Raw genomic sequence first — 14,170 nt, forward strand, 5'->3', positions numbered from 1 at the left:
ATGAATTATGTAAGGTGCTTTGAAAGACTCACTTCTCATTAACCATGACATTTCAAATAAAGACCTATTCCATAAGGATAGTCACAAAGCAGTGTAATAGAATGGTAAGATGTTTCTCTTTATTGACAGTAAACTGTTCCGCTGCAGTGTTCCTCAGGTTCTGTAATGGGAGGTCTGCAGGCTCCGCCTCCTCACATGATGCCTCCTGCAGGCTCACTCTACCTCAGCTGTGATAGTGAGAATTGATTCCTTTAGGTTATCTGACCATCACACACGTGTCCTACTCCCCCAGGAGTCTCAAAGCCACGTGTATGACTTATCAACCAACCCCCATCGTCTCCTGACTGACCTAAATCATTCTAGCACAGAAGCTGTGAAAAGTCATTGATACAGAACATTAGGGCTCCTTTTATGCCCAGTAAAGTGAATTTTCACGTAAAGGGTAACCCCATGATCTAGAAACTAGTTGTAAATGATTACAATAGATATTTATTTTCAGGGATCAAAACCCTAAGATGATGGACTGAACATGTATACAATGACCTTGACCCTATATGTTGTCCAGAATGTGCCTCCGTTGACTCATACAGGCTAGGAAAGGAACGGTGCATCTCGGGTCCATAAATAACCCGGGACACAGCAGATGATGCAGAATTAATCAAGCACAGATGAGCGTCTGGGGATAGGCGTCTTAGAGTGCCCTGGGTTTCTGTCCTAGAAAGTCTAAAAGCAAGGGGGGCAATATTCAAACAATGTCGCTTCTGCTGTCAGTGTCCTAGAAGTTGTGCAGTAAAACCTAGCACTTGTAGTTTAACTAATTCAACTAGTTTATTTTGTGACTCGTTCTAGGACAGTCTCCATGGAGTGTTTTGGTCATGAGGCTACTAATAAAGTCTAGCTCTATGATGTGGTTTTCCCCATGAACTCAGAGAGGAAATCTTGACCTTATAAAGAATGCTTGACAACCGGTGTAAAACGTTTATATTTTTTACAGTCACTCTGGCTGGCATAGTTAACTTTTTTCACTCTCTTTTTGCAAAAGTAGCTTGTTAACTATTATTCAACATATGATGTTGATGTGCTCACTACAAAGCACAGTTTTTAGGACAACAAAGATGTCATTGCTTGTTCGCATGAGTGTAATAAAAACATGTTTTCACTGCCAGGATGCTATTATACAACTGTGGTAAATTTGTGCTTACTGTGTGTTGTAAGATTTCAGTTTTACCAGACGGAAATGTAGAGGGTAAACCGATGAAGCTCATTCCTTACCAGTCTATTTCATCCCACTTGGGACACAGTCTTTTCTGAATCAAGTCAAACCCCAGCATCCTCACATTTTATGAGTGGAAATATTCAACAGCTAGAGCAAACGCATGCAGGCACACACACATTTTAATGGAACATGGATACTAGAGGGGTCAAATTAAGAAATTATCACCTTTGTCTCTGGCAAGACAGGCAACAAGACCATTGTCAGTTGTTCAAACTATGACATGTACTAACAAGTAGATATCAGTCATATCCTACCTAAATTGCCAGTTTTATTGGCTTCAACGTCGGCTTCAAGGTATTCTAGGAAGGGACAGAAGACGTTAAAATCGTATTTTAACACAAAATGTAATACCAGTGAGTGATTGGCTAGTATTGGGTTTCAAATGTGTTGTGGATATTTGTGTTACATTGGATATAATCATCTTCTCTGAGTAACTTGAGAAAACATGAGACTCCAAATGTTCTATGCTTACCTCGCTTGTGCCTCATACCTGCGAGGAAAAAGGTAACCCAAGGTTATAACCCAAGGTTATGAGGGTATATGTGTTTTTACATGATACACTATATACAGTGCCTTTGGAAAGTATTCAGACCCCTTGACTTTTTCCACATTTTGTTACAATAGCCTTGTTCTAAAAATTGATTAAATAAAAAATAAAATCCTCAGCAATCTACACACAATACCCCATAATGACAAAAAAAACAAATATCTTATTTACATAAGTATTCAGACCCTTTGCTATGAGCCTCGAAATTGAGCTCAGGTGCATCCTGTTTCCATTTATCATCCTTGAGATGTTTCTACAACTTGATTGGAGTCCACCGGTGGTAAATTCAATTGATTGGACATGGTTTAGAAAGGCACACACCTGTCTATATAAGATCCCACAGTAGACAGTGCATGTTAGAGCAAAAACCAAGCCATGAGGTTGAAAGAATTGTCCGTAGAACTCCGAGACAGGATCGTGTCGAAGCACAGATCTGGGGAAGGGTACCAAAAAAAATCTGCACCATTGGAGGCCCCCAAGAACACAGTGGCCTCCATCATTCTTAAATGGAAGAAATTTGGAACCACCAAGACTCTTCCTAGAGCTGGAGGAAACCTGGCACCATCCCTACGGGGAAGCATGGTGGTGGCAACATCATGCTGTAGGGATGTTTTTCAGCGGCAGGGACTTGGAGACTAGTCAGGATCAACGCAAAGATGAACGGAGCAAAGTACAGAGAGATCCTTGATGAAAACCTGCTCCAGAGCGCTCAGGACCCCAGACTGGGGGCGAAGGTTCACCTTCCAACAGGACAACGACCCTAAGCACACAGCCAAGATAACGCAGCGGTGGCTTCGGGACAAGTCTCTGAATGTCCTTGAGTGGCCCAGCCAGAGTGCGGAATTGAACCCGATCGAACAGCTCTGGAGAGACCTGAAAATAACTGCAGCAACGCTCCCCATCCAACCTGACAGAGATTGAGAGGATCTGCTGAGACTAATGGGAGAAACTCCCCAAATACAGGTGTGCTAAGTTAGAACCGTCATACCCAAGAAGAATCAAGGCTGTAATCGCTGCCAAAAGTGCTTCAACAAAGTACTGAATAAAGGGTCTGAATACTTATGTAAATGTGATATTGTAATGTTTTTGCTTCGTTATTATGGGGTATTGTGTGTAGATTGATGTGGGGGAAAAAACGATTTAATCACTTTTAGAATAAGGCAGTAACATAACAATGTGGAAAAAGTCAAGGGGTCTGAATACTTTCCGAAGGCACTATATACAAAAGTATGTGGACACCCCATCAAATTAGTGGATTCGGCTATTTCAGCCACACCCAATGCAGAAAGGTGTTAAAATGAGCACACAGCCATGCAATCTCCATAGACAAACATTGGCAGGAGAATGGCCTTACTGCAGCGCTCAGTGACTTTCAACGTGGTTGCGTCATAGGATACCACCTTTCCAACAAGTCAGTTTGTAAAATTTCTGCCCTGCTAGAGCGGCCCCGGTCAACTGTAAGTTATGTTATTGTGAAGTGGATAATTCTAGGAGCAACAATGGCTCAGCCACGAAGTGGTAGGCCACACAGCCTCACAGAACGGGACTGCTGAAGTGCGTACTGCGTAAAAATCGTCTGTCCTCGGTTGCAACACTCACTGAGTTCCAAACTGCCTCTGGAAGCAACTTCAGCACAATAACTGTTCATCGGAAGCTTCATGAACTGGGTTTCCATGGCCGAGTAGCCGCACACAATACTAAGATCACCATGCGCAATGCCAAGCTTCGGCTGGAGTGGTGTAAAGCTCGCCGCCATTGGACTCTGGAGCAGTGGAAATGCGTTCTTCAGAGTGATGAATCACGCTTCACCACCTGGCAGTCCGACTGACGAATCTGGGTTTGGCGGATGCCAGGAGAACGCTACCTGTCCGAATGTATAGTGCCAACTGTATAGTTTGGTGGAGGAGGAATAATGGTCTGTGGCTGTTTATAATGGTTCGGGGCTGGCTAGGCCCCTTAGTTCCATTGAAGGGAATTCTTAACGCTACAACATTCAATGACATTCTAGACGAATTTGTGCTTCCAACTTTGCTGCAACAGTTTGGAGAAGGCCCTTTCCTGTTTCAGCATGACAATGCCCTGTGCACAAAGCGAGGTCCATAAAGAAATGGTTTGTCGAGATCGGTGTGGAAGAACTTGACTGGCCTGCACAGAGCCCTGACCTCAACCCCATCGAACACCTTTGGTGATGAATTGGAAAGTCGACTGCGAGCCAGGCCTAATCGCCCGACCTCTCTAATGCTCTTGTGGCTGAATGGAAGCAAGTCCCCGCAGCAATGTTCCAACATCTAGTGGAAAGCTTTCCCAGAAGAGTGGAGGCTGTTATAGCAGCAAAGGGGGGACCAACTCCATATTAATGCCCATGATTTTGGAATGAGATGTTCAACGAGCAGGTGTCCACATACTTTTGGTCATGTAATGTATTTTGTTAAAGATTAAGAGGTAAATACTCGCCATCTACATCCTCATCAGACTCGGACTCTGTTGGAAAACGGGAGAGTTAAGCCTATACATATACCTACATGAATCTGAAATATATAATTTTTATAATCTACAGGTGTGTCTTTGAACACCATGCATTCAACCTTTCCTTACCCTCATGGTCAGCATCAACGTTTCTGTCTCTGTCTGCTGGAAAACGACAGGAGTAAAGCTATGTCATCTGAACAAACTAAGCAAAAACCACGTGCCCATCAATAACTCATTTTTCCCCTGTGAGTTTTGTAATAACATGTGACACATGCTCTTACCCATGTCCTCCTCCTGAGTGGCATTCTGTTCTGTAATTTTTTTTAAATTAAATAAATTATGACATGGCACACATTTACAAAATCGTATGGTAAATCACATTTTATCTGTCACATGCTTCGCAAACAACAGGTGTAGACTAACAGTGAAATGCTTACTTACGGGTCCTTTTCCAACAATGCAGAGTTAAAGATTAAAAATAAAATAGAAATATGGTTGATTAATAAGTATGCACATGCATACAGCAGACTACAGTGCTTACCAGTATTTTCATCTTGGACAGCTTCTACAGTAGACATATGAAAAATAACATTTGTTAAAATAAAACAAGAGGTCAAATCGTATTATTTCACTATCAATAGGCCAAATGCACAAAAAGACAGATAATGACTCTGATGTCCCCTTATTTGTTTTTAGAAGGGTAGGATTCCTTTACCCAAGTAGCGTACATCTTCACTATGTGCATCCTCTGTAGATGGAAGGAAATATGGAAATGATTGTTCCTTCATCGTGTTAATTAAAATGAATACAAATTATATGGCGAGACAATTTCAGACAGGTCATAGACTTAAATCATTGCCTGTGTCACTGTCTTACCATTCATTTGCGCTGCTTCGAACTCCTCCTGATCTGAGGACAGAGAAATGCAGGGAAATGATTTTTGCTTAATGCAAACTTTAGCACTACGAGCCATTTGTGCCTTTGAGTACATAAAAGAGAGAAGTTCAGTCAAATGAATTTCAGTTGTTAACGATAAGGCAGTTGCTCTGCATGGAGCAGAAGCTCCTTTATACGCGTCTCTGAGATATGGATCATTGTACCTCTCTTTTGCAGGTCACTTAGCTGCTCCAGCCCCACTGGAAAAAGTCAAAAACCTATATGAGTTGACAGGAATGCACTCAACATCATCATCATTATCATCCTCATTGTCATCCTCCATAATGGGCTTCCTTACCATCCTCGGCAAATGTGTCCTTTTTTTCTGCCGATTCCAGGGATGCAGCGAGAGCTGGGGATGTCAGAAAGCAATTTATTATCAAATTTGAATATTATATTATCCAACACAAATTATATGTGATTATATCTCACCGACTCATATTTTTCTCAGGCCATGTTATCCATCAAATGTAAGGATTCAATAGAAACCCAATCACATAAAAATAGGCTATAGGCCTTATTTATAGGCCTTATAGGCCTTATTTACATTACCATTGCATAATACAACATGAAACAGCATTCATCTCAGTACAATACTTCATCAAATGATACAACTGAGGGATATTTAAACACACATATATTGGACATGTTATGAAATCAAGAATATAAACCACACAATTATCATACCAGTATGGAATCCTGTTGCGGCCAGAAAGAGGAATATGGGCACCTCGACTCTCATCTTGGCTCCGTGGTTGGTTATAGTGGGTGTTATAGGGTCAGTCCAAACTGGGTATTGTTTTTTTGTCAGCCAGTGGCCCTTTTATACTGTCTCTCTCATCACATGCTTTGCATGGACAGGCAGCTGTGGTACCATTGTCCCTCCCTACCTGTGGGCATCTGGGTGGCACATCCCGGCCACAACACAACAGACGTGTCATTATTCAGGGTGTGAATGCGACCCATTGTCGGCTCCTCTGTCAGATGCCCCTTTATTTGGGGTGCTGGTGTGTGATTGGAAGGGGAGGGTGTTTGTAGGACGGTTTGTCCATGTCGTCAAAAGCAAACAATTTCCTTTCTGGAATTATTTTTTTATTTTGTATCATTGACACTGTGTTCTGATGTGGGGTACAGACCACCTCAGAGAGACAATTCATCCATTGTGCACATACCTGATGATATCATTTTTGGTACAGAGCATTCTGTTTCAATTCTAATTTGTTTGGGAACAGTGAATGATATCTGTATGACATTTGAACCCCTCAATGATCTCTCACAATATCATTGCTACTGTACTTTTTTTCAATAGTTTTGTTATGTAGCAATATCACCTTTACTTTTAGTGACCAATTTCAAAATATAAAGCAACTTTTAAAACATAGTTTACAAGGCTACCAATTACTTCACACTGGAAGGTAAAGCTACCCTTAAGAGAAAATTGTTACTTTAAAAAAAGTATTTCACGACATTAAAACTACCTCATGAAAAGTTAGATCTAAATCTTTAATGTCATATAATACAACATTATGAAACATGACGTCAAGAACACATCACTCTGGAGTCAGATGTTAACAGTGTAATGAGACCAGTGTGACAACCAGAGAGTGAGTGTGTGTTGACTTAGATTTAATGGGTAGTTGAAGTAGTTCTACTAGTTAAATTACTAGTTGAACTACATGTAGTGGAACTACTCCACAACACAGGGCAAATGGCGCTATCTGCAAATAAGAAAATGTGGTTTGGGCTTTCAATGTCCAGTTTGTTGAAGAACATGTGGCTATTTGCACCTTTGGGGCCTGGCAGTGCATGTATTGTTTAATTAAAGATGACATTCATCACTTCAGTGTGTTATTTCTTTATTCTGATTGTAAACATTGATTTCAAGTCTCCTATTTACACTTTTTTTTTTATGGACAAAACAAGATTGAAGTCATTTTTTTCCCCTGGAAATCCATTGAAGACCATGTCAAATAGAGCATAAAACATATCGCAATTACAAACTCTGATTTCAAATTTGTTTACAAAATCTTGCATTTCCGTGCCAACATTTGGGAGTCAAATCAGCTGATTTCAAAATACTGTCCCTCTTCCATTATTATAGTTAATGTCTAAACGTCTGGGAATTTTGCTGTAAAATTAGTCATATTATTCTATATATCAAAGTGCACCATTTTCTATGGTTGTACAGTATCTAACACATTATCACAAACGTACAGAAACCCTAAAAACCTCAAAAACTGTGTTAGAAAGGCTAAACCAACAACGATTATTTTCAGAGTCATTCTAGACAAATTACAGAGACACGTGAAATTAACCTCCCAGAATAGAAGACAATATTTTTTGAAGGATACTTGTCACTCACAGTAAAATAGATGTACTTTGTGTTCTTATATTTCACTTTGGTCCCAATGGAATACTAGTTTCATGGCACAATTTGCTCATCACATAAACATACCAAAAACAGAGACTAAATATTTTCTGAAAGCAAGTAGAAAGGCGGATTCCCAGATATAAAGAGCATTGCTTAGTAATTTAAAAGGCACAATTTAGAAATATGTAAATAGACTACAGTACATTTTCAAATGACATCAAATGATCAGTGCGAATAGGGGTTTGTTCTTCATGGGTGTATTCATAATTGTATAACACCAAAAACATTGCAATAATCTGTTGGACAATTTTCCTTGCAAGAACTATTCAATTGCACAACCGCTTACATTTCACCAACCAATTTGCTTTACAACCTTTACAACACTACGCCAGAGGTAGAGAGCTTGAGACGCAGTATGAAGACATACATGGGTCTAGAGGAGCCACAGGGTACATTATCCAGATGTATTTGACACATTTAGAAACGCAGAAAGTTAGCAGCACCATCTAGTGCAGCTATATATATGAAAACCCAATGCATGCATGTATTAAACAATAATTGTACTTTTACCCTGCAGTATAGCATAGCTCGCTATGCTGATGTCACAGTGATCATTCTATTCAGCGCAGTATAAGAATATCTCCTGAATATCTGATGAAAATGATGTGCTAATGTTGCAGTTGATATTATTTCAGTTGAATTTTTCAAATCAAAATATATCAATATAGTGGGTCAATGGATATAGCTTCATAATTGGGCAGAACACTCAATACTACTGTTCACGTACGCAGGAGTGTTTTAGTGTGAAATATCTCTGACTGATATTATTGCTTTATATTATTACTTTTCTCCACCTCTGTTGTCCCTCCCTCCCTTTTCAAAGCTCTCCTCTCAGACGTGTGTGCAGGTCCTCCTGGTCGATTCTGCCCACCTGGGAGTTCCAGCGGTGATGTGCCAACAGTGCCAGGTTCCTGGCTGAGATGGCGCTCATCTCCATGGCGCTGGCTGCCCACTCCACAGCGTTCAGGTAGTACAGGCGCTCATGGAGGATGAACGGCGGGGTCCTACGGTGAGGTGGATTATAAGCGGGGTACGCCAGCCACTTCGTTTCTGAGGTGGAGTTCCATGATAGGAACATGTCTCGGAGCTGCTCCTGGGACAGAGGCTGAGGAGAGAACACCTTCCACACCTTGCTCTCGCTGGCTGGCGGGCGTGAGTAGCTTGGTGGGATGTGCACAGGGTCAATAGAGCTCAGGCTGTTGATGATGGAGCCCTTGGTGTCTGTGGTGAGAACGTCTGACACACTGAAGGTAGAGGGCTTCTCAGAGGTCCCCAGGTAGGACACGTTGAGGAGGCCGTGGACCAGGGTGGTGACAGTCTGGTGGTAGCGCCCAGGGTATTGGGAGGGGATGGGCGGGGAGAAGCCTGCAAAGGTGATGTCAGACTTTCCCTGGTGGAGAGGTGTGGCCACAATCACTATGTCATACAGGGAATGGGCGGAGCCAGAGTCCCCAACATAGTTTACCTCATAAAGACTGGCTGTGATACCTGTGAACAGGAAAGAGAGACTGAAAAGATTTGGCATGGGTCCTCAGATCCTCAAAAAGTTCTACAGCTGCACCATCAAGAGCATCCTGACTGGTTGCATCACTGCCTGGTATGGCAACTGCTCAGCCTCCGACTGCAAGGCACCACAGAGGGTAGTGTCAAAAACCCCAGCCACCCTAGTCATAGACTGTTCTCTCTGCTACCGCACGGCAAGCGGTACCGGAGCACCAAGTCTAGGTTCAAAAGGCTTCTTAACAGCTTCTACCCCCAAGCCATAAGACTCCTGAACATCTAACCAAATGGCTACCCAGACTATTTGCATTGCCCCCCCCCCCCTCTCTTTTACGCTGCTACTACTCTCTGTTTATTATGTATGCATAGTCACTTTAACTATACCTACATATACATATTACCTCAATTACCTGGACTAACTGGTGCCCCCGCACATTGACTCTGTACCAGTATCCCCTGTATATAGCGTCTATTTTATACTTAACACTTAATTTTTCTTAAAACGGCATTGTTGGTTAAGGACTTTTAAGTAAGCATTTCACTGTAAGGTTGTATTCAACACGTGACAAATAACATTTGATTTGAGTAGATCCTTAGCAGCTATAGAACAGATTTGATATAACTTGCAGATTTATGTACTAAGTTGTTAGCTGTTAGTTACTTGAGGCATTTGTGTATATATACACACAATTGCACCCCCCTTTGCCCTCAAAACAGCCTCTATTTGTCGGGCAATGGACTCTACAAGGTGTCCAAAGCATTCCACAGGGATGCTGGCCCATGTTGACTCCAATGCTTCCCACAGTTGTGACAAGTTGGCTGGATGTCCTTAGGGTGGTGGACCATTTTCGATACAAGGGAAACTGTTGGGTGTGAAAAACCCAGCAGAGTTGCAGTTCTTAACACTCTCAAACCGGTGCACCTGGCACCTACTACCATACCCCGTTCAAAGGCATTTAAATATTTTGTCTTGCCCATTCACTCTCTGAATGGCACACATACACATTCCATGTCTCAAGGCTTAAAAGTCCTTCTTTAACCCATCTCCTCCCCTTCATCTACACTGATTGAAGTGGATTTAACACGTGACATCAATAAGGGATCATACTGCTCTTTCCATGACATAGACTGACCAGGTGAATCCAGGTGAAAGCTATGGCCCTTTATTGATCTCACTTTAATGTTTTGTACACTCAGTGTATGTACCTGCTTTAGATGGTCGCAACTTAACAGCGATAGTAGTGACTCGTGCTGGGATGAGCTCGGCCTTGCTGTGGTACAGGAGTCCTGAGCACACCTTCTTATTACCTCCGTCCACTGCCCACAAGCCTGGGTCTGCCCCTGCTAGAGACACCGCCCCTGGAGACAACATCACACCACACATTTCACAAGGATTAGTTCAGTTTCCTTATGTTTTCAAGATAAAAAACATTTGATTGGATGACCACATAAGAGCACTCAGAACCACTTATCAGACCACTTTGGTGTGCATTTCCTTTTGTTACCTAAAAACCTACCCACAAATCCATTGATGCGCACACTTTGGCCATAGTTCACACGGGTGACAGGTGCCACAACGTTGTTGAGGAAGCTCTGAGAAAAGCCCTCCCCCAACATGGCCTCCTCCAGTGTCTGATTGGCTAGTGTGAGGAAATCGTCACCACCCATTGCATGCAGGAGCTTCTCCACACTGGTGAAGGAGTAGCCAAACTGCTGGTACTGGTAGATTCTGTAAAAACAAGAACCAAGACATCACATACCTACAATTAGCACTCTTCTCTCATTAATAATTTCGGAATTTTCAAAGGTTTGACTGCTGATGTAAATAGACAGGTAGCAGAAACTAAAGTCTCACCTCATGAACTTATCCAGAACACTTTCCACCCACATCTGCATCCGCAGGAAGTTGAACCCGTACCGCCAAAGCAGACGCAGGAAGTTCACAATAAACCAGTCACTCTCTTCAAAGATGAGCTCTTTTCCATTGAAAATGGCCATTTTTCCAGGGACATCCCGCCTCTGGGAAAGGCCTGAGAGAAACAGGGGAGAAATAAAGATGTGTGTACTGCACTCTTTCAGGATCAAGCAAGTGTATCTCTCATAGGCCAACATGTCTCACCTAGTCTTTCAAGGAAGTGCTTCATGTGCAGATTTAGAGGGTGGATAACTGCGCCCCCCGTCTCGTACTCATAGTCCCCCATGTTGTGGGTGGCCAGTCGCCCCCCCACAGTGCCTGGCTCAAACACATCGATCTTTACCGCTGCCCCAAACTCCTGTCTCAGGAAGTAAGCTGTTGCTGTGCCACCAATGCCCGCTCCAACCACAGCTGGTAATAGAATGAAACCGCAATGTCATTAGAAGTCCAAGGGGAGTAAACAATTCATAAGTGAAAAAATGTGTGTCATGTAAATATGTGTAATGTGAAATAGAAACGCTTTCTGGGCCAATAGAACTAAATTCATGGAGATTTGTGAACACACCTATGCAGAACTGATGTACTAGTGTGTAGCCACACAACACTGGATGCCATTGACAATGGAATGTTGAGTCTGGACTAGGATTGGTTTACCTATCCTCTTGGGTGGATCTTTGACTTCTGGAGCTGAGGCTAGACTCCTCCGTCCAGCTTGACAGAGCCCCAAGAACAGGAGTGCCCTGATTGACATGGTTCTTGAAATCATCATGGTTATTCAATTCCTTCCAAGAAAGGTTATCTGAGTAGAGATGAAAAAAAACATGTTTCAATTACAAAAATAACATATCCTACACATTCACACCTGATTAGTAGTCAGAAACATGCCACTTTAATATGATTGTGTGAATTGCTGGGTCAATTAAGGACAGACAGCATAGACTGCTGCTGGTGGTGACATGTGTACTATCAGTGTTTTCAATAAGTGTGTTAATCTCGCTGGGTCAAAGGGCAGCACACTTGATCTTTTGAGGATCAGTCTTTCATGTCGATTGGCATTTTTAAAATGTTTGATATCTTAAAAACATAAATGATATCACCCCTCTTAGTTATTTGGCTAAAATCAGACAATTAAAAAGGTGGTCTGATAACTGATAAATGTACACTGCTCACCATTTCAAATGTCAGTAGAGGTGAAGACTTCTCAAGGAGTTCACAATGAAGTTTTACTAGCTACGAGTTTACAAATGATTTTTAAAACGAAGCAAGCTATTTACTTATCTAACTCGTAATTTGGTCAAATAAGTCGCTGAGAAACAAATATAGATCCCGCACAGTGTTTTAAAGTTAGGACTTCAAAGCGGAGACTTCGGTCACGACGGTACCATATTGGGAACCGGAAATTACCAAGATAATGCCGGAAGCTAGAGTGGATGTGACGTTTTTTGTATTAGAACGAAGAAGCATGCTTTCACAGAGGTGACCTTATGTTGAAACAGTAATGTAACAAGGCTTCTAATTTTGCAATAACATACTCTATGTAATTGGTGTGGCTGTTATTCAGCTGTGCATCGTAGCTAAACGTTATCTTCTAACAGTTCAGCTTAAATAGTCACTCTACTGAGAGAAACATTTGAGATGGCAGAGGCACATCAAGCTCGTGTACTAAAAACAATAGAGGATATGATTCAAAGTTTAGAACGGAACCACATTCGTAAGATGCAAGTAAGTGGTCATGTAAATGCAATTTCATCTATGTTCAATACATCCAATATAATCCAGTATATTGTGCAGTGCATTATCTACAAATCACCCTCTCTTTCTCTATGCGTACATAATTTGCAACCAGTAATTGTCAACACTTGGGCTTATCAGGTGCCCAGTTCAAATCTTTCTTGTGCATAATGTACCCAGGGTCTCATGTTCAAGTGCAGTGCAGAGTGCTGCGAGCGCTCCATAGACTCTATGTCACAGGTGCACAATTGTATTGAACGCTGCCACACCCCTCTGGCTCAGGCCCAAGGACTAGTGACCAATGAACTGGAGAAATTTCAGGTGAGTATTTTTTTTTTTAGTTGATAACAACTTGAATATCTTGATACAGAGAATGTTTAGCTTGATTGTGATTATTTTTCAGACTCCCCATGCCCAGGATCGGCTGACCAGGTGCACCATGCACTGCAATGACAAGGCCAGGGACCTGTTGGACTCTGGGGCCAAGGAGCCAGCCGTGCGGGCCCTGATGGAGAACTGTGTGGGCAGCTGTGTAGATGACCATGTCAACCTGATCCCCAGCATGACACACAGACTCAAAGAGAATCTGAACTCTATTCCACAGTGAGAAGGGGAGAGCGTACAGCAGATGCATGAGACATCTTGGACTCCATGCTATAGTGACAAAGGGGTTCATAAAGTTTACTCTTGGACTGTAATAACAGCAAGGAAGAATAAACAATTGGAAATGCAGTGTTTCCCCTATATGCATTCGTATAATAGATGCATAGATGTATGCCCAAGGAAGACCCCATAACCCCCCTCTCCACACTAACTGCTGGGGAAAATCCTAGGCGAAACACTGAAATGTCAGATCCAATACCTCAGTGAGGGAAAGGAACATGTGGGGTTTACAGCTTGCAAGGGTGAGATTTGAGTCCATGTCAGCGAGGCTGGTGGGGATATACCTCTGCTCAGTCAGAAGAAACTACAGATCCCTTGCAAACTGGTTGGCCTACGTGTTTCTGTGTGGAGCACTTACTGTTTATTGGTTTAACTTAGACCAGAGACATGCCAGATGAATGTTCTCAGCAGGCCTGTGACATTACAAAATTGTCTAACATCCAAATACTGCTATTTGTGAACTGTGTGTGAGGGTAATTTATTACATTTCCTGATAACCTAGCTGTTGTATGATTGTCTTTATTCTGCCTCAGTGACTGCTCTTAATATCTGCAACCTGTTCTGTGATTCTTTCCCTCCATCAGTTTTTATTTAAACATTTTAACAATGGTATAAAGGGTGGAATTGCGTTGGTAATCTTTTAGCCTGAAATTCTTTATCTAGCTGCGTCTTTTGGCAATTCATCAAAATGTGAATAGTAAT

The 14,170-nt window shown here is 42.1% G+C and overlaps 3 protein-coding genes across 9 annotated transcripts; 1 reads left to right on the plus strand and 2 right to left on the minus strand.

Annotated features, from left to right (window-relative positions):
• Positions 1-97: 97 nt before the first annotated feature.
• On the minus strand, positions 98-6,034 carry LOC129818559 (glutamic acid-rich protein-like). Of its 5 annotated transcripts, none has more exons than XM_055874591.1 (12): positions 5,916-6,034; positions 5,527-5,580; positions 5,393-5,428; positions 5,169-5,201; positions 5,008-5,040; positions 4,834-4,857; positions 4,574-4,603; positions 4,419-4,454; positions 4,278-4,304; positions 1,749-1,766; positions 1,531-1,575; positions 98-227 (listed from the first exon to the last, which is right to left on the minus strand). In XM_055874591.1, exons 1-12 carry the CDS (start codon positions 5,968-5,970, stop codon positions 214-216), a joined length of 405 nt encoding a protein of 134 aa, XP_055730566.1. In that variant the 5' UTR covers positions 5,971-6,034; the 3' UTR covers positions 98-213. The 5 variants fall into 5 exon arrangements, with proteins under 5 accessions (XP_055730566.1, XP_055730565.1, XP_055730563.1 ...); XM_055874590.1 differs by lacking the exon at positions 98-227 and adding an exon at positions 467-723 and having other exon boundaries at positions 4,419-4,451; XM_055874588.1 differs by lacking the exon at positions 98-227 and adding an exon at positions 467-723.
• A 1,033-nt stretch (positions 6,035-7,067) lies between these two features.
• LOC129818560 (prenylcysteine oxidase 1-like) lies at positions 7,068-12,471 on the minus strand. Its single transcript, XM_055874594.1, has 7 exons — positions 12,245-12,471; positions 11,729-11,873; positions 11,279-11,485; positions 11,015-11,189; positions 10,677-10,888; positions 10,366-10,518; positions 7,068-9,147 (listed from the first exon to the last, which is right to left on the minus strand). The coding sequence occupies exons 2-7, from the start codon at positions 11,841-11,843 to the stop codon at positions 8,477-8,479; spliced, it is 1,533 nt and encodes a 510-aa protein (XP_055730569.1). The 5' UTR covers positions 11,844-11,873; positions 12,245-12,471; the 3' UTR covers positions 7,068-8,476.
• LOC129818562 (protein FAM136A-like) lies at positions 12,472-13,969 on the plus strand. Of its 3 annotated transcripts, none has more exons than XM_055874596.1 (3): positions 12,472-12,796; positions 12,986-13,126; positions 13,209-13,969. In XM_055874596.1, exons 1-3 carry the CDS (start codon positions 12,710-12,712, stop codon positions 13,410-13,412), a joined length of 432 nt encoding a protein of 143 aa, XP_055730571.1. In that variant the 5' UTR covers positions 12,472-12,709; the 3' UTR covers positions 13,413-13,969. The 3 variants fall into 3 exon arrangements, with proteins under 3 accessions (XP_055730571.1, XP_055730572.1, XP_055730573.1); XM_055874597.1 differs by having other exon boundaries at positions 13,224-13,969; XM_055874598.1 differs by having other exon boundaries at positions 12,708-12,796; positions 12,947-13,126.
• Positions 13,970-14,170: the final 201 nt, after the last annotated feature.

This window comes from Salvelinus fontinalis, chromosome 21 (genome assembly GCF_029448725.1).
Source record: "Salvelinus fontinalis isolate EN_2023a chromosome 21, ASM2944872v1, whole genome shotgun sequence".
NCBI classification, from domain to species: Eukaryota; Metazoa; Chordata; class Actinopteri; order Salmoniformes; family Salmonidae; genus Salvelinus; species Salvelinus fontinalis.